Source organism: Oncorhynchus masou, chromosome 12, assembly GCF_036934945.1.
Source record: "Oncorhynchus masou masou isolate Uvic2021 chromosome 12, UVic_Omas_1.1, whole genome shotgun sequence".
NCBI classification, from domain to species: domain Eukaryota; kingdom Metazoa; phylum Chordata; class Actinopteri; order Salmoniformes; family Salmonidae; genus Oncorhynchus; species Oncorhynchus masou.
Window position 1 is genome coordinate 55,673,562 of NC_088223.1, and position 20,488 is coordinate 55,694,049.

The 20,488-nt window shown below is 41.9% G+C and overlaps 2 protein-coding genes across 32 annotated transcripts in view; both read right to left on the reverse strand.

Annotated features, from left to right (window-relative positions):
- The window catches only part of LOC135550461 (protocadherin gamma-C5-like), a 145,865-nt gene that overhangs the window by 57,037 nt on the left and 68,340 nt on the right, over positions 1 to 20,488 (reverse strand). For 3 of the 31 annotated variants that reach the window (XM_064981298.1, XM_064981288.1, XM_064981270.1), the window contains exon 1: positions 9,864 to 12,388. The exons of 25 other annotated variants lie outside the window; for them this stretch is intronic. In XM_064981298.1, the coding sequence (XP_064837370.1) occupies positions 9,864 to 12,269 (2,406 nt within the window). In that variant the 5' untranslated portion in view covers positions 12,270 to 12,388. Of the gene's footprint in view, positions 1 to 119; positions 2,643 to 9,863; positions 12,389 to 13,421; positions 15,967 to 20,488 lie in introns of those variants that run through there. 3 more of the 31 variants (XM_064981280.1, XM_064981264.1, XM_064981266.1) reach the window with 2 other exon arrangements.
- Positions 17,401 to 19,944, reverse strand: LOC135550464 (protocadherin gamma-A12-like). Its single transcript, XM_064981306.1, has one exon. The coding sequence runs from the start codon at positions 19,816 to 19,818 to the stop codon at positions 17,401 to 17,403; it is 2,418 nt and encodes an 805-aa protein (XP_064837378.1). The 5' UTR covers positions 19,819 to 19,944.

Sequence of the window (20,488 nt, forward strand, 5' to 3'; positions counted from 1 at the left end):
GTAACGACAATGCCTGCGCAGAAATTAACGCAGAGAGGGAGAGAGAGCGAGCGCGATGCATAAACATCCCAGATAGCCTATAAAAAAGAGGTAAGATTGATTTCAATATGCCTTCTCACCTCTCCATCACCATCCTCCTGCTCCTTCTTTTCTCTCTGCATTGTCCCCATGCGACTCACATCCACCAGTGTGTTCTGGCTACAAGGCCTAGCAAACTTCACATCACTCATCCTAGAGTCAGTGGTTCCACACACCTCATAGTTGTACACACGCTGTAGGGTTTCCATGGTTCCGTCTGGGTAAACGGGAGGGTAATATGGGATAACGGGGAGGTTTGCTGCAGATTTATAGAACAACTTATTCTGTTTCCACCGGTAGAGTTTGACCGAAATTATAGAAATAATAGAACAAATAAAAAGTAGTGAAACCACAGCAAGTGCCAAAATTAAATAAAATGTCAGGTTATTGTTGTAATCTTTGTCTTGCGTAAAGTCAGTGAGTTCTGAAAGGACTTCCGGGAAGCTGTCCGCCACCGCCACGTTCACATTGACTGTAGCTGATCGAGAGGGCTGTCCGTTGTCCTCCACTACAACAGTGAGCTTTTGTTTCACAGCATCTTTATCAATGACCTGGCGTATGGTTCTTATTTCTCCATTTTGTAGGCCCACTTCAAACAGCGCCCTGTCTGTCGCTTTCTGCAGTTTATATGAGAGCCAAGCATTCTGTCCGGAGTCCACATCAACAGCCACCACTTTAGTGACAAGATAGCCCACATCCGCGGAACGAGGCACCATTTCAGCCACCAGAGAGCCACCAGTTTGTACTGGGTAGAGAACCTGAGGCGCGTTGTCGTTCTGATCTTGTATGAAAACAGTTAAAGTCACATTGTTGCTCAGAGGCGGTGAGCCGCCATCTTGCACTTTAATGCAGATCTTAAATTCTTTGATTTGTTCATAATCAAAAGCACGCACTGCGTGGATCACGCCACTTTCTGAATTCACAGATATACATGGGGATGCTGAAAGTCCATCTTTATGGGAATCATCTACAAAATAAGAAATACGTGCGTTGTTGCCGGTGTCCTTATCACTTGCTGTTAGTGAAAATATGGATACACCGGGAGAGTTGTTCTCCCTCACATAAGCAGAGTATGAGTGCCTCTCAAATACTGGAGCATTATCATTCACATCCGATATTCTCAATGTCAGAGTCTTGTTAGTAGAACGCGGAGGAAACCCCTCATCCACCGCTGTTATTGTAATATTGTACTCGGAAACCATTTCACGGTCCAACATCTGATCTGTGACCAAACTGTAGATGTTTGAAGAGGATGACTTAATACGAAAAGGTAAATCCGAGTTTACGGAACATTTGATGTGTCCATTTCTACCAGAGTCTAAATCTTTAATGTTCAGCATTGCTATAACTGTCTCTGGTGATGCGTCTTCAGGTATTGGGTTAGAAAAAGTTATTAATGTAATTACAGGGTCGTTGTCATTGATGTCCAAAATATCTAGCTGTACTTTACACGAATCTGTAAGAGAACCCCGATCCATTGCTTGCACACTTATTTTATGTTGTTTGTTAGTCTCGAAATCTAATTTACCGTTAACTTTGATTTCCCCGGTAAGAGGATCAACAGTAAAAAGATCGGACGCGCTAACAGTAGAATGGGAAAAAGAATACACAACCTCTCCATTTGTCCCTTTATCTGAATCGGTAGCACTGACTCTCAAAATCACAGTCCCTTTAGGCGTATCTTCGGATAAAGAGGATTTATAAAGCACAGAGCTAAATACGGGTGCATTGTCGTTTATATCCAATACTTGTATATATATTTTGACCGTGCCCGACTTCTGAGGATTACCTCCATCCACAGCAGTTAACACTAAAATATGTTGCTCATTTGTTTCCCTGTCCAGCATCGTTTGAAGTACCATTTCTAAATATTTACTGCCATCAGAGTGCGAATGTTGCTTCAGAGTGAAATGGTCACTCGGGAGAAGGGAATATGTTTGAATGGAATTCATTTCGACGTCAGGATCCATAGCATTTTCTAGCGGAAAACGGGTACCAGACAGAGACCCCTCACTAATCTGTAATCGAATTTCTTTACTTGGAAATACTGGAGAATTGTCGTTTATATCTAATATCTCCACGTCAATACGGTGAAGTTCAACGGGATTTTCAAGAATTATCTGGAAATGTAACGAACATGGAGCCACTTGGGCGCACAGCTCCTCTCTATCAATCCTGTCTTTCACAAGCAGAGTCCCTTTGTCCGCACTGAGACCGATATACTCACGGCTATCTTCTGAAAAAATACGCGCTCGACCTGATTTCAGTCTTTTAACTTCCAGTCCTAGGTCCTGAACGATATTCCCCACGAATGAACCCTTCGTCATCTCCTCTGGAATAGAATAGCGGACCTGGCCGTCCACATACCGGTGAAACCAGACTGAGAGGAGAAGATACACTTGCCATTTCCAAATGGCGGATCCCCCTGTGCCACGAAAACAAAGAAAATACATTTCTTTACGTTGCACAACTTCAATTGTTAAAATCCGACAGGGCGTAGGCCTATATGTAGGCAAAGGAGCAAATCAAGATAGGGCTGTTATTCCAATGACATCCGTCAGAGACAATGTTCTCACACTCCCAATGCAATAGTGTTTGCGTACATGTCACTGCGACTCTAATATCATCCACAAAATAGGCAGGGTCAACATTACTCTTGCAGGTCTACTATTGTATCGGTCAACAGCGGCACTGAGAGCATAGGGGAGTTACTACATGTGTAGAGACACATGTTTCTGACAAAAGCTTCTTATCAGAAATCCCAACTCCGAAATATCCACACCATACTGTAGGCTACAGAATGACGGCAGATTAGGAATTATTTTAATTGTATGGTCTGCATGTTCAAAAACACGCTAATGTAAAACAAGATTAAGTGAGATGCACATTAGGCTACTACATATGTTGTCATCCTCGGTCAGAACTACCTTTGATCCAAAACAAGTTAAAAGTTCATATAAATCAAACGTTAAAAATAGAAAAAAATAGATAAATTACTCAAATATACATTATCGTTATGTGTTGGTTAACATAACTTTTATGCCCGATAACAGCACAAGTCTGTCTGACATTGTTGCTGTCCATGAGCGAGGTGCTGAAATGAACACAGGACTGAGAGCACTCTTTGAATAAGATTAGTAAATGAATGATTCGTAAATGACGTGTTTAGCCCGTAAACGTCATAGGATCCTATGAGAACGTCATAGGATGTCAAAGACCGAATCTAAGTTTAAACAAAACAAATGAAATTGTAAAATCATCAAAAAGCATAACACATTGGGCAGACATTATTTCACCTGTTCAGGGGAATCTGGTCAATATAGGACGTTTATCTATTTGTGCACGCTGTTAAGTCTCCATAGAGCTCGGGTCCATTATTTACACGTTCTGACTAAAAGGTCTGGCAAATTTACAGCCACTCTTTTTTGAGTCAGTCGAGATACACACCTCGTAGTTGTACACGTGTTGCAGAGTCCCTGTCCCTCCGGCGTCTGCGTAACCGGGTGGATATCAGGGAATAAGTGGGAGACTAGACTTATACCTGACGCGTGATTGTCTCTCTCTGTAGATCCTCGCGGATATTATATCCACTACACACGAGATGAAAAGGAAGGACACAACAACCAAGGTCAAAACTAGATAAGTCAGTCAGTTTATCGTTGTAATCCTTGTCTTGCGTATAAAGTCAGTGAATTATGAAAGCACTTCAGGAAGCTGTCCGAAACCACCACGATCACGTTGACTATAACTGATCGAGATGGCTGCCCGTTGTCCTCCACTACAACAGCGAGCTTGTGTTTCACCGCATCTTTATCAATGACATGCCGTATAGTTCTTATTTCTCCATTTTGTAGACCCACTTCAAACAGCGCCCTGTCTAACGCATTCTGCATCCCCCTGCAGTTTATATTAGAGCCATGCATTCTGTCCAGAGTCCACGTCAACAGCCACCACTTTAGAGACAAGATAGCCCATATCTGCTCAACGACGCACCATTTCGGCCACCAGAGATCTACTAGTCGTTACTGGGTAGAGCACCTGAGGACCGTTGTCGTTCTAATCTTTATTAATTATTCACTTCAAAGTTACGTTACATTAAAGTGGGAGAGTGCCTCCGTCTTGCGCTTTGACATGAAATTCAAAATATTTGATTTGTTCATAAGCAAACGATCTCACTGCATACATAATGAATGTTTCAGAATTAATCGTTATCTTATTTTTATTTCAGGTTTTATTTATTGCACTCATATAGCAGTCAATACCAACGGAACTCCATGAGCATTCAACATATTGCAATAAAACAGGCAGGTGACGCGGCTCGAACCCTCAACCTACTGGTTAAGCCTATAAACCACGGTCGCTACACAGCTCCTTCCATTCAAAGAGCGCGTCCTCGAGCTCGACCTCACAAGACGCCGTCTTACGTCTTACAGGTACGCGCTCACCCGCCAAGCACATGCACGGTGGTGGATGCGAGGTCCGATCACTTCTGACACCAATGTAATGAAATAAGCAGGGAGCACGGCTCGAACCCTCAATATTCTAGCGCCAAGCCCAGCTCGCCATCGACTGTGCCACAAAAGCCTTCTCGAGTGACAGAGTCGATATCCGTGGCTATAAACTCACATTAATGTATAAGAGCAACAAACATACATTTATAAAAAAAGAGTTAAAAAAAAAGAAAAAAGATAGCAATAATGTCCTGCTATCTAAAGCGACTCACTAATCAATGAGAAGAAATATATGATTTGTGACATTATGTACCGTTCAGTTCTAGACTTTGGTAAAGTCAGATCGTTTTGGCTACGGGTATTCCTGCCTGTCGCCGTGATTCGATCAGTGAGTAGCTCGTCTTTGAATTTAGATTTTAGGAGTCTGACTGTGAAGATAGTGCTGATTTGAGGCCGTCTTTAATGAAGCCAGGGTAGGGACAAGGTCTGAAGTGCCTCTGTACAACTGGACTATCTACCCAGGACGGTGCAGCATGCTCTCTTCGGACTAGATCCAGGTCATCAGACTGGGCCTGGGTTAGTGAGCTGTGCCAAACAGGAGCGGCATAATCCAGGGTGGGGTGGAAATGCTCACCATGTCTTCCTGTGGCACATGGAACCTTTTAAGAAAACGAAGGAGAAATCTGTGGCTCTTGGTTAACATAGCAACCTGCTCACCCCATTGTAAGCCCTTTTTACCATTACCCTTAAAATCTTCACACTATCAGCCACTTATCAAAGATGAGATGCAATTTCCTTCCACCTGCGAGTCTTCCAAGAAATAGGAGACCCTGGCGTTCTGACCCCAGTCTTCATCTTTAGCGAGACCCAACTAATTGACACACCTGGGGAGTTGTTTTCTATTATAAACTGGGTGGTTCGAATCCTGAATGATGATTGGGTGACAGCCGTGGTATATCAGACCGCAATCCACTTTCTCATAAACCCAGCCAGGCAATTTATAAACTTGATATCTACTATAAAAAGCATGGCGACATTATCTAATTTCTTTTAGACTACCATTTGGTTTTCAACAGCAGAGATTTGTATAAACATTGCTGTCTGTCTCCGACATTTGTAGCATTGTTTCAATAATGAAATTCGATCTCCAGCTTTCACATAGTAATGAACGTGTCGGGAGTCAGGATGAGACAGACAGGCAGCTTTTCTCAGCCAGTCAAAATCCTGAATCAGCGTAATTTGTATGGATTATAAACAAAGAAATGTCAATTTTAAAAAAGGGACAACGAAACAAAGTGCAACTAGTTTGCAGTATTTCCAGCTTCTATTTGATGTGATTGTGTTAGCTGTGTTGTTGGCTAACACATTTTCAATGCCAGGTGAAATCACGCTTCATTAGTTCATTGTTATGGATGTACTAAATAAATATCAGTAGAAAACAGCTTAAACAAATGCAAATGCAGCTACTTTGTTGTTATTATGGCTGCATTGTTTGACGTGACTGTATGTTAGCCGTAGTTGGCTAGCTAGCAAGCAAGGGATAAGAACGTTGCCAGCCAGTATGGCAATTGAACATTTAGAACGATTGACTGGGTCGAGTCCATAGATACAGAACAAAAAGACTGGACGACTGGGTCACGTCTCTAGCAACTGAACCGATAGAATGAACAGCCGGCCATGGTAGCAACCCTACATTTGTGTCGGGGCTATATCTTATCCTCCAAACACCAGCTTCTTGGACATTATCACTTAAAGATACCACACACACAATTAGCTATTTTTTTATTTTACTAGGCAAGTAATTTAAGAACAAATTCTTATTTACAACTTTGGCCTACACCAGACAAATCCTAACCCAGACAACGCTGGGCCAATTGTGTGCCGCCCTATGGGACTCCCAATAACGTCCGGTTGTGATACAGCCTGGAAACAAACCAGGGTCTGTAGTGACACCTCTAGCACTGAGATGCAGTGCCTTAGACCACTGCACCACTCGGGAGCCCAATCGTCCATACCATTATTGCGTTCAATATTGCCTGCTCTTAAATATTGAGAAAAAAGCTAAATACATCATGCACAACTCCCCCAGTAGTCCTTTTAAATAATCTGTGTCGGTTTTCATTTGAGTTTGATTCTAAAAATCTGCCCCAACTGTTGTTTTTGGCTCGTATGAAATACTCCGATGGGAGATTCACAGCATTTGAGGCTTATAACTCGTCTTCCTGTTCAACAGCAGCACCCAGAGTCCAGAGCACAGACTGACATCATGTTGGTACTGCCACACACAGAGCTAAACAAAGACTGGTGCATTACATAACCACATCAGCATGTGGAATATTATTGTGATGACATCTCTAAAAAGGTTATGGACACGGGGTGTGGGTGAAGAAATACTACAGATTCACCAATTTGTAAGTCGCTCTGGATAAGAGCGTCTGCTAAATGACTTAAATGTAAATGTAAATGTACAGTAAAACATTATATTAGAGGGAGACTTACTATTACTATCAGAATTAATATCACAAGCAAAACAATTCTATATCAGTCGAGATCAGTATCAACAATTGGCCAATTGTCACTAGTGTCATTTTGAATACTTGAACATGAATCAGGTCATGTATCTTTTTCTGTTGTCAGCAAACACTTGTCACAATACTGTCTTCAAAAAAAAAGACGTTTTTGGAGCACTTACAATGACGCTGTAAAAGCCAAAGACACAAACAGCTCCTTGAATGTAGCACGTTTGGTATTTCGGCACCATGGACAGCACCAGTTGCAAATTGAAAGGCAGACTATCAAACCAACTAAGATCTTCTTTTCGGCCATGAAATACAAAAACTATTTCTTGATGAAATTGGTGCATGCTGCAACTGTGTCACCAAATACAAATGATAAAAAGATGATCACCAGCAAATCGATATGGCAACATGTGTTCAACCCTGACTGCATACAAAAATATTTACCCCAAGTTTCAAAAATCAGAACAGCTGTAGGTAATGTTTTATCCACCATTTCATCCCCTTTATTTCCATGTAACTGGGGGTGAAACTGAGAGGCCAACAGGACTCCTCCTACAGACCAAGTTCAGAAGTCATCACAAGATAGCCAGACAGTGTGTCAAAGCATTGAAGCATGAAGCCCTATATCCAAAACACAAGCTCCACATGTGCCCCAAAAAATCTACACACATCCTGCTGCAGAGTTTCACACCCAACACCCCACAGCTATGCCTCTCTCCATTCCTTTAAGTCCCAAGGACATTGATACCTATGGAGGCTTGTCTATACATCACAATCACAATCACAATCATGGCAGACATGATGCACCTCTTCCAATATCACAACTGAAATGCCATTACCAGTTTTGTATATAAAATATAGATGATGTACATTGTTATATATCATAGACCAATGGGTTATATAGTTATACACAGAAAGAGATAGGCCTTCCGTTCAGATGAAGAAGAATTAAATGAATAAGAGATATCTTTGAGCAGATACAGAGGGCTGAGGAGCTACATACATAATTCTCCTGACCTACTTTAGAACCTACTTTAGAATTGTGTGCCAGTGCTGAGCAGAGTAGTCTCGCTGCAGTGCGTGTGTGTGTATGTTTGTCTGTAGTGCTGAGCTGTGTGAAGTTCAGCGGGCAGTACACTTTGTGTTACTGGTAGGCTGTGTGTGAGTGATGTTGCTTTCTGGGCCACTACTGGGCTGTCTCCTCAATACAATGTTTTCTGTGTTTATGGCGAGGAATGTCATGTACTGCTGAGATGTGTGCAAATGGTAAGGTGTGTTAGTGTTATTACTGGGTCGTATATTACTGTGTCAGCAGTGTGCTTGAGATGGTCAAAGGACAATGGTCAATGTTGAAGAAAGAGAGGGAACCGCTGACAGACAGTTAATCATGAAAAGAGTTACCCAGTAAGGCATGTATTCAATCAACCTGAAAATGATTGAATAACCAGCCAGATCAACCGTGATACAAGTCAGTACTGACGTTTGAGAAACATGGATGAACGTCTAATTCTGACGTGAGACTGTGAGAACTGGCAGCATCGAGAATACTAGACTTAGCATCTACGTGCATTGTTGACGTAAGCCAGTGTAAAGTGTCTGAAGTAGTGTATCTGTCAGCCACATCGTGTAGGCCTACATGTCAACCCTTGTGACTGTACGAGCCAACCAATACCGTGGGAGACCTTCATTTGTGTCTGTGTCTACAAGTAGAGAGGAAGAAAAAAACATATCTTACCTTCAGAGCCCAAGTAATGGTCCAATGGGAGAGCGTGAAAAAACAAGAAACAAATGAAAGAAAAGTGTTAAAAACATAACAGATTTAAATGCTGTGTTCCATTTGCGTTTAATTTCACACGCTTACAAGTAGAATGACCCAGAGCAGAATGGTGTTAAGCATTTTATGGACATCTCCACTTTCCGAACACTTAAAGCAGCTACATCTCTACTGATGGTAATAAAGCTGCTATGAAGTAACAAAATGCATGTATTCATACTATTGTTCATTCTCTTCATGGGCCTTAAAGCTGTAGGCTTGTGCCACTAGTGTCACTTTCTCTGTGCTCACTTTACACAGAGGCTGGTTTTGAGTGACAAATAGCCTTTCTTGGCTGGAACATTCTTCATTATGTACTTGAATGATGCCATTATGACCCTGGGGTGACCTTCAAATTGCCATTTTCGCATCTAGGCGAAACGTTCAACTCTGGGTGACTCTGCTGGAGACCAGAGTAGATAAGCTTGCCCTCAGTTGTCAAAGACAATAGAATTGTACACAAATATCACCAGCAAGATTTTCCTAAAAAATAACTGGCATTCACACAGTTAGATATTAAATATGTATTCCACAGTTAGCTTACTTGATAAAGTTTCTTGTGTTTTCACGGCAGAACAAATACTCAAGCAGATGTTTGACAATTACTCCTGCCTGATATGCATTCAGCAACGGTTAAAACAATCTAAATTTGAAAGAATTCTGTCCATCTCCAGAATGAGTCTTGAACCTCTTCTAATACAAGGTATGTGTGAAAACAGGTGAGATGGAATTCCAGGATGACTAACCCAGGTGTCGCTTCAGCGGTCAAATGAATCAAACAGCCAAGGTCAAGGGGAATTAAATATGTTTCTATACTATTTTCAGTGAACTTTGACCTCCCCTCCACCACCACCAGCCAAAGGGCTGGGATGAAGGAGTTCTAGGACGGATCATCACACACAGTAAGCAAGCAGACCAAACAAATATAAACGTCTTCTCTCCCTCATCCCACCACTGCTCGACCCCAGAACGACACTTTTAATTTGAAAAATGTTACATTACCATAGTTGAATATTTTGATCCACTCTCAATAGCTTCACTGGTTTCATCTGGGCTCTTCCTTAGTGTTAAACCAGCAGGCAGGGTGCTGTCATTGTAAGATCTGACAAACTTGAAGTCACTAGTGCGTGAGCCCGTTGTCATGTATGCATCATAATTGTAAGAACTACGCAGAGTTCCAGCTCCATCCACCTCTGCATAGTTGGGAGGGAAATACGCGCTGGGAATGGTGACTGCTCCATCAAACAACATTCTAGGCTTTCTACTGCGGCAGAACCTCAAGGCCAGGATGAGAATAATGAAAGTCAGGAAAAAGGTGGAGACAGAGACCAGACCAATGATCAGATAGGAAGTTAGTTTGGAACTATCCTCATAAGCCATGTCTTTCAGTTCTGGAACTTCAGCCAAGTTATCTGATATGAGTAAATATACATCACAGGTTGTAGAGAGAGAGGGCTGTCCGTTGTCATTCACTGATATAACAAGGTTCTGCTTCATACTGTCAGATTCAGAAATGTCCCGCTGGGCCCTGATCTCTCCACTGTGGAGACCAACAGTGAAAAGTCCCAGATCAGTCGATTTCAAGATCTGATATGAAAGCCACGCATTTTGTCCAGAGTCAGCATCCACAGCTATCACTTTGGAAACCAGTGACCCCGCCAGAGCAGCTTTGGGGACCATCTCAGTCATCAAGGAGTTCCCTGCTGGGGCAGGGTATAATATCTGGGGAGAGTTATCATTCTCATCTGTTATGAAGACATTCACTGTCACGTTACTGCTGAGGGGAGGAGAACCATTGTCTCTGGCTACAACGTGGACTTTGAAGTTCCTGAACTGCTCATAATCAAATGCTCTCACAGCATGGATCACACCCGTGTCTCCATTAATGGATAGAAATGAGGACACCGGAACACCATTCATCTCACTGGGCAATAGAGCATAGACCACTGTGCCGTTCTGTCTCCAGTCTGGGTCTCTGGCAGTAACAGAACATATAGAGGAGCCAGGCGTGTTATTTTCAGTGACATAGGTGCTATAGGATTGTTCTTCAAACACTGGTGGGTTGTCATTCACGTCTGACACAGATAAATGAATCGTTTTTGAGGAGGATAAAGGTGGAGACCCCTCGTCAGTGGCAGTGATAGTTATGTTATAATCTGATATTATCTCTCGGTCTAGTTCACTAGTTGTTACCAGAGAATAGTAGTTTTTGATTGAGGGGTTTAGTTTGAAAGGAACATTTTGTTGAATGTAGACGTGGACCTGTTTATTTCCCTCCGAGTCTTTATCCTGTACATTGATGATGCCCACCTCTGTGCCAGGTAACATGTTCTCAGAGATGGGATTTTTTAAAGATTTTAGGAATATCACAGGTACATTGTCATTTACATCTGTGATTTCGACAATAACTTTTGTGTTGGAAACCAACCCTGATCCGTCTTGCGCCTGGATACGCATTTCATAATATGTTTCTGCTTCAAAATCTATTGGTCCAATGACTTTAATTTCTCCAGTCTTCTTTTCAACGGAAAATAGCCTCGCTGCTTTATCAGATATTCGACTGAAATCGTAGCTCACTTCCCCATTGTGTCCCTCGTCAGGATCCGTGGCACTAACTGTAGCTACTACGGTATCCAAAGGAGAATTTTCTGGGAGACTGGCCTTATAGGCGTCCTGACTAAACACTGGAATATTATCATTAGCATCCAACACAGTAACGTGTATAACTACAGTACCAGATCTCTGCGGAGTCCCACCATCAACCGCAGTAAGTAACAATGTCACCTCTTGCTGTTGTTCTCGATCTAATTCCTTCTCCAAAACTAACTCGCCATATTTCCCACCGTCTCTATTTGTATGAACAGCCAAAACAAAATGGTCATTCCTCTCCAGCGTATAGCTTTGAACTGCATTTAATCCAATGTCTGCGTCATGGGCTTCGTTTAAGGGAAAACGTTGCCCCTTCACAGCCGACTCTACTATCTCTAATTGTATGCGTTCACTTGGAAATCGAGGTGAATTATCATTTATATCCTGGATTTGAACAATAACACGGTGCAACTCTAAAGGATTTTCAAGCACCAGCTCGTATTTCAAAGCGCATGAACCCCTTGGGCCGCACAGCTCTTCTCTGTCTATTGTTTCAGCGACAATCAAATCCGCCGAGTTGGCGTTGATATCACAGTAGCGTCGACTGCTGCCGTCCAAGTCTAACCTAGCGTCACGAGCCGACATTCTCTTAGCATCCAGCCCCAGATCCTTGGCTATATTTCCGATCAAAGATCCACGTTTCAGCTCCTCCGGAATAGAGTAGTTTATATCTCCATGGCTACGGTGCAGTTTGGACAGAGAAAGCAGTGTCACACAGAGTATTGAGAGCGAGAAACCGTTGTGTCCCATCTTCGACATATGCCTGGAAGACAGATAATTCACAGAATAGGCCAGTTGTTCGTGATGGATAATTATTCAAACGGTTGGCTAAACGAAGAGAAAATAAGCATTGCATACATCCAGATTCTCCTACGATGTTATGTGACGCAGTTGGGTGTTTTCTTGCTTTTGAATATTACAGTTGTGGGAGGAGAGATACATATATTAGTTCAAGGTTGGTATATAGCGACACACTGAGTATTTCATTCAACACTGCATTTACTGACAACAACAACAAAAAACGTCCCCAAAAAGGTGTGGAGTTGGGGCGCAGGGAGCTTAGAAACCCATTTCTCAATGTTTGACAATTGAAGAAACAATCGATAGGCTACAGTTCATAAGCTTTTTATTATAGTGATCTATCAAAGTGAGAGGCAGCCTGCCATCATTAGATGCGCTATAGGACTGTAGAAGATTTCTAGAGAAGTTGGTAAATATCACGAAAAATTCCAAAAACAGCAGCAGGGTGCTGAAGCAAACAAACGTGATACTAAATCAAATCTATATTCACTGTATGGTCTTAAGTGAATCCTTATTTTATAAACGTCTGTATGCTCTGGTTTTAAAACTGAATAAGATTCTTTCTTTTTTTTAAAGAAAAACTACATTACACCTTGAATGATATGCAAAATAAATACACATCTAATGAAATAATGATTTCAAACGGTAAAAATCCATGATGATGTGCCTTAGAAAAACACAAGACCAGAAAAAAAGTTTAACTACAGATAGCTTTAGTCATTCCATTGCAGAAGCCTGCAGAATGTTGATCGCTATCCACAATAGTGGTGCTGAAACACCAAAGACCTCTAAAGGGCGACGGCTGCCATACGATCTCTTAACTGTTGTGTAGACACCACAGAAAATAATGAAAGAATGCCACTATTGGCAAATATTTAGAGCCTTTGGCTACCCATTCAAGTTTAACTGTTCAGAAATTATTTAGGACTGCGACATTGATTTTCATGGACATAGTTCTTATTAAGAGTGAGGAGCAAATCCAACGATGGCACAAAGTAAACAAACTAAAACAATTGAAATGTATCGAATTAAATAGGCTACGCCGAGCACACCGAACTCACATTTGAATATGACAACTCGATAAATGATATCAGCACACTGTTATCTTACCTCATCACAATTTTCTGCATTGTTCAGAGTAATTATACTTTCGCCAAAAGGCTCAACTGGTTTCTTCAGTGTAACATCAGCAGGCAGTGTGCTGTCATTGTAAGATCTGACAAACTTGAAGTCACTGGTGCGTGAGCCCGTTGTCAGGTATGCGTCATAATTGTAAGAACTGCGCAGAGTTCCAGCTGCATCCACCTCTGCATAGTTGGGAGGGAAATACGCGCTGGGAATGGCGACTGCTCCATCAAACAACATTCTGGGCTTTCTGCTGCGGCAGAACCTCACGGCCAGGATGAGAATAATGAAAGTCAGGAAAAAGGTGGAGACAGAGACCAGACCAATGATCAAATAGGAAGTTAATTTGGAACTATCTTCAAAAGTCATGTCTTTCAGTTCTGGAACTTCAGCCAAGTTATCTGATATGAGTAAATAAACATCACAGGTTGTAGAGAGAGAGGGCTGTCCGTTATCGTTCACTGATATAACAAGGTTCTGCTTCATTCTGTCAGATTCAGAAATGTCCCGATGTGCCAGGATCTCTCCATTATGGAGACCAATAGTGAAAAGTCCCGGATCAGTCGATTTCACGATGTGATATGAAAGCCACGCGTTTTGTCCAGAGTCAGCATCCACAGCTATCACCTTGGAAACCAGGGACCCCGCCAGAGCAGCTTTGGGGACCATCTCAGTCATCAAGGAGTTCCCTGCTGGAGCAGGGTATAATATCTGGGGAGAGTTATCATTCTCATCTGTTATGAAGACACTCACAGTCACGTTACTGCTGAGGGGAGGAGAACCATTGTCTCTGGCTACAACATGGACCTTGAAGCTCCTAAACTGCTCATAATCAAATGCTCTCACTGCGTGCACCACTCCCGTGTCTCCGTTGATGGATAAAAATGAGGACACCGGAACACCATTAATCTCACTGGGCAATAGAGAATAGACCACTGTACCGTTCTGTCTCCAGTCTGGGTCTCTGGCAGTAACAGAACACATAGAGGAGCCAGGCTTGTTATTTTCAGTCACATAGGAACTGTAGGATTGTTCTTCAAACGCAGGAGGATTGTCATTCACGTCTGACACAGATACATGAATCGTCGTTGAGGAGGATAAAGGTGGAGACCCCTCGTCAGTGGCGGTGATAGTTATGTTATAATCTGATATCATCTCACGGTCTAATTCACTTGTTGTTACCAAAGAATAATAGTTTTTGATTGAGGGGTTTAGTTTGAAAGGAACATTTTGTTGAATGGAGCAGCGGACCTGTCTATTTCCCTCTGAATCTTTATCCTGTACATTGATGATGCCCACCTCTGTTCCAGGTAACACGTTCTCAGGGATGGGATTGCTAAGTGATTTGATCAATATTAATGGTTCATTGTCATTTATATCGGTTATATCTATGATTACTTTTGTGTTAGAAGCTAATCCTGACCCATCTTTGGCTTGGACGCGCATTTCATAATCTTTCCTCTCCTCAAAGTCCACAGGTCCAACGACTCTGATTACACCAGTCCCTTTGTCTATAGAAAAAATTGATGATGCTTTATCAGATATGCTTCTGAAGTCATACGTCACTTCCCCATTTGCACCCTTATCTGCATCAGTGGCGCTGACAGTTACCACTACAGAATGTAAAGGGGGATTTTCTGTCAGACTGACTCTATAAACGTCCTGGCTAAATACTGGGATATTATCGTTAGCATCCAACACAGTGACGTGTATAACTACAGTACCAGATCTCTGCGGAGTCCCACCATCAACAGCAGTAAGTAACAACGTCACCTCCTCTTGCTTTTCTCGATCCAGCTCTTTTTCTAACACTAACTCACTGTATTTCCCACCATCACTATTTGTATGAACGGCCAAAACAAAATAGTCATTCCTCTCGAGTATATAGCTTTGCACTGCGTTTAATCCTATGTCTGCATCATGCGCTTCGTCTAAGGGAAAACGTCGACCTTTGTCAGCCGATTCTGTCATTTCTAGATTCATGCGCTCATTAGGAAATCTAGGAGAGTTGTCGTTAACGTCTTGAATTTGCACAGTGATACGATGAAGCTCGAGAGGGTTTTCAACAACAAGTTCATATTTTAGTGCACACGTAAGCTTCGAACCACACAGCTCCTCTCTATCTATTCTACCCGTCACAATAAGGTTGCCCGCAGCGAGGTCAATGTCACAATATCGTTTACTGTTATCATCCATATCTAACCGAGCTTTGCGATCAGATAATCTCTTCGCATCCAGTCCGAGATCCTTGGCTATATTCCCAATGATAAATCCACGCTTAGCTTCCTCGGGTGAAGAATAGCTCATGTCTCCATGCGTGGTGTGAGGGAGAACAAGAAAGAAAACCGAGCAGAGTTTGACGGCAGAGAACAAAAATATTTTGACCACCATCATCAACGTTGGAACGTTTGATACTCCTATCCTTAAGATGGTGATTTACCAAATTCGTTATGCCACAAAATATGTATCCAAGGTTACAATCCAAATTCTGTCCAAGCAACGATATATGTTGATACCAGTCAACGCGACGTTTTTCCCCACTGCAGAAACAAGTCTCCTCCCTGTATATGGTAATCTGCTGGGTGGGGACACAATCATGCATTCAGCCAGAGAAGGTGAACAGCGACACATTGAGTATTTTCACAAAAACTGCAGTAACACTACAAAGTTACTGAATATACAGTACATTGAGCAAGATTCATTCAATATCTTATTGTAAAATGTGCTATAGTTAAATATTGCTATACATGCATGCCAACAGTGCAGTTTATAGATAGAACAAGTCACCAGTGTTGAATCAGTCGATTTATTTCTTCCCGTTGTCTTATTTAACCCCCAGACAATATCTATCTATAATTCAGAAGCAACTGAGGAAAACAAATGCAAGTGTCACGGTAGTTTAGGATGTAAGAATAGGTTATATTATTTAGGCCTATATTTTAAAACTTCTCAAATCACATTATTGAAAAGAGTGATTTATTATCAAGGCTTTGGTAATTTATATTTAAAAATCACCCACAACAATGAACATCCTGGAGACTCCATTGCCAGATTCTCAATGTCTGGTCGCTGTCCAGTGCTGAAACAGGGCCGACGCAATAGCCCATTTACTTTATCTCTCATACCAAACGTTAGTGGGAGAATAAAATGTGCTGCTGCAAATTGCTATCCAACAAACGGCGAACATGTTGTCTTATGGCAGCAGCCTTAGACCAAGCCAGTCTTTTTACAGAGACAGAACACTTCAGAGAGTTAAAAGGTAAATCTGTGTCCTGCGTTTAAAATGACAAACGAAGCACTTCAAAGTTGTAATTGTAAGCATGTGTCCTGCATTACAACGCAATCAAAGAAGTACGCAGGTATGACACCCTGCCCAGGAATCAGACACTTGAGTAAATTTGTTTGAAATTGATTAAACCCTGGCTAAAATCCGTATGTTTTGGAAAGCACATTATAACAGTGGAAACTCCTAAATTCAGTCAATTTAAAAACGTTGCCGTGTCTGATGAGCCAGCACAGCGACCAAATTGAAATATCTGACAAACTTGTGGTCACGATGATTCCCATATTATTACTTACACTCTTGCTCTTTTGCACCCCAGTATCTCAATTTGCACATCATCATCTGCACATCTATCACTCCAGTGTTAATGCTAAATTGTAATTATTTCGCCTCCATGGCCTATTTATTGCCATACCTCACTCCCCTTCTACATTTGCACACACTGTACATTGATCTGTCTAGTGTGTTGTTGACTGTACGTTTACTCCATGTGTAACTCTGTGTTGTTGTTTTTGTCGCACTGCTTTGCTTTATTTTGGCCAGGTCCCAGTTGTAAATGAGAACTTGTTCTCAACTGGCCTACCTGGTTAAATAAAGGTGAAATATATATTTTTTAATATATATATATATATATAGTTGTTTAATAAAATAAATGGTCAATCAATACCCAAATAAGGTTTATTATCTCACCTCAGTATTCCCCACGTTGTTTAGATTGATTATACTTTCTCCCAAACACTCGATTTGACTCCTCTTAAGTGTAAGATCAGCAGGCAAGGTGCTGTCATTGTAAGATCTCACAAACTTGAAGTCACTGGTGCGTGAGCCCGTTGTCAGGTATGCGTCATAATTGTAAGAACTGCGCAGAGTTCCAGCTCCATCCACCTCTGCATAGTTGGGAGGGAAATACGCGCTGGGAATGGCGACTGCTCCATCAAACAACATTCTAGGCTTTCTACTGCGGCAGAACCTCAAGGCTAGGATGAGAATAATGAAAGTCAGGAAAAAGGTGGAGACAGAGACCAGACCAATGATCAAATAGGAAGTTAGTTTGGAACTATCCTCATAAGCCATGTCTTTCAGTTCTGGAACTTCAGCCAAGTTATCTGATATGAGTAAATATACATCACAGGTTGTAGAGAGAGAGGGCTGTCCGTTATCTTTCACTGATATAACAAGGTTCTGCTTCATATTGTCAGATTCAGAAATGTCCCGCTGTGCCCTGATCTCTCCGCTGTGGAGATCAACAGTGAAAAGTCCCGGATCAGTCGATTTCACGATGTGATATGAAAGCCACGCGTTCTGTCCAGAGTCAGCATCCACAGCTATCACCTTGGAAACCAGGGACCCCGCCAGAGCAGCTTTGGGGACCATCTCGGTCATCAAGGAGTTCCCTGTTGGAGCAGGGTATAATATCTGGGGAGAGTTATCATTCTCATCTGTTATGAAGACACTCACTGTCACGTTACTGCTGAATGGAGGAGAACCATTGTCTCTGGCTACAACGTGGACTTTGAAGCTCCTAAACTGCTCATAATCAAATGATTTTACAGTATGGATCACCCCCGTGTCTCCGTTGATGGATAGAAATGAGGACACCGGAACACCGTTCACATCACTAGGCAATAGAGAATAGACCACTGTGCCGTTCTGTCTCCAGTCTGGGTCTCTGGCAGTAACAGAACACATAGAGGAGCCCGGCTTGTTATTTTCAGTCACATAGGAACTGTAGGATTGTTCTTCAAATGCAGGAGGATTGTCATTCACGTCTGACACAGATACATGAATCGTCGTTGAGGAGGATAAAGGTGGAGACCCCTCGTCAGTGGCAGTAATAGTTATGTTATAATCTGATATTTTCTCTCGGTCTAATTCACTTGTTGTTACCAAAGAATAATAGTTTTTGATTGAGGGGTTTAATTTGAAAGGGACATTTTGTTGAATGGAGCAGCGGACCTGTCTATTTCCCTCTGAATCTTTATCCTGTACATTGATGATGCCCACCTCTGTTCCAGGTAACACGTTCTCGGGGATGAGATTGCTCAGTGATTTAATGAATATCGCGGGTGCATTATCATTTATATCGGTTATATCTATGATTACTTTTGTGTTAGAAGCTAACCCTGACCCATCTTTGGCTTGGACGTGCATTTCATAATCTGTCCTCTCCTCAAAGTCCACAGGTCCGACGACTCTGATTACACCAGTCCCTTTGTCTATAGAAAACACTGTCGATGCTTTATCAGATATACTACTGAATTCATACGTCACTTCCCCATTTGCACCCTTATCTGCGTCGGTGGCGCTGACAGTTACCACTACATAATCTACAGGGGAATTTTCTGTCAGACTGACTCTATAAACGTCCTGGCTAAACACTGGTTTATTATCGTTAGCATCCAACACAGTGACGTGTATAACTACAGTACCAGATCTCTGCGGAGTCCCACCATCAACAGCAGTAAGTAACAACGCCACCTCCTCTTGCTTTTCTCGATCCAGCTCTTTTTCTAACACTAACTCACTGTATTTCCTACCATCACTATTTGTATGAACGGCCAAAACAAAATGTTCATTCCTGTCGAGCGTATAGCTTTGCACGGTGTTTAATCCTATGTCCGAATCATGAGCTTCGTCCAAGGGAAAACGCTCCCCTTTGTCAGCCGATTCCCTTATTTCTAGATTCATGCGTTCATTGGAGAAACGAGGTGAATTGTCATTTACGTCTTGAATTTGCACAGTAATACGATGCAGCTCCAGAGGGATTTCAAGCACAAGCTCATATTTTAGTGCACACGTAAGCTTCGAACCACACAGCTCCTCTCTATCTATTCTTTCCGTCACAATAAGGTTGCCAGCCGCGAGGTTGATGTCACAATAACGTTGACTGATGCCATCCATATCCAACCGAGCTTTGCGATCAGATAATCTCTTCGCATCCAGCCCGAGATCTTTGGCTATATTTCCAATGACAAATCCACGCTTCGCTTCCTCGGGAGCAGAGTAGCCCATGTCTCCATATGTGTTACGAGGGAGAACAAGAAAGAAAACCGAGGAGAGAACGAAGGCAGAGACCGATAATCTTCTATCCATCATCATCAACGTGGGAGCGGTCCTTTCCTTAAGATGTTGATTTACAGAATTCGTTATTCCATAAAAAAAAATGTAGTCCAAGTTCCAATATTCTCTCCAAGCAAGGATATGTTGAAACTAGTCAATGCTTTGTTTTTTCCACACTGCCGAAACAAGTCTCCTCCCTGTATATGTTAATCTACTGGGTGGGGACACAAGTGTGCATTCACCCAGAGAAGGTGAACAGCGACACATTGAGTATTTTCACAAAAACTGCAGTAACACTACAAAGTTACTGAATATACATTGAACAAGATATTTCCAATATCTTACTGTAAAAATATGCTACTTAAATGTTGCCAAACTGGCCATGCCTACAAGTCAGCCAGAACAAATCACCAGTTTTCCATCAGTCAACACTATTTTGGATTGAGCCTTAACTCTCCATGGTTGGCATAAAAGATATGTGCGCTCCAACGTCGGTAATGTTTCAGAACTGAACAGCGACCATACTTTAAGGATTTGGCAATAGAGTATCCGAGATGAGGGTAACCTTTTCTGTCATTGAATAATATGCAATGTGTATATTCTATTAGTGTATTATTTCGGTTGTTTTGGGTGCATTTAAAAAAAAAATACCAAAGGCTTGATAATTGAACACTGCTTTTCGTTAATGCGATTTTAGAAATGTTAAAAT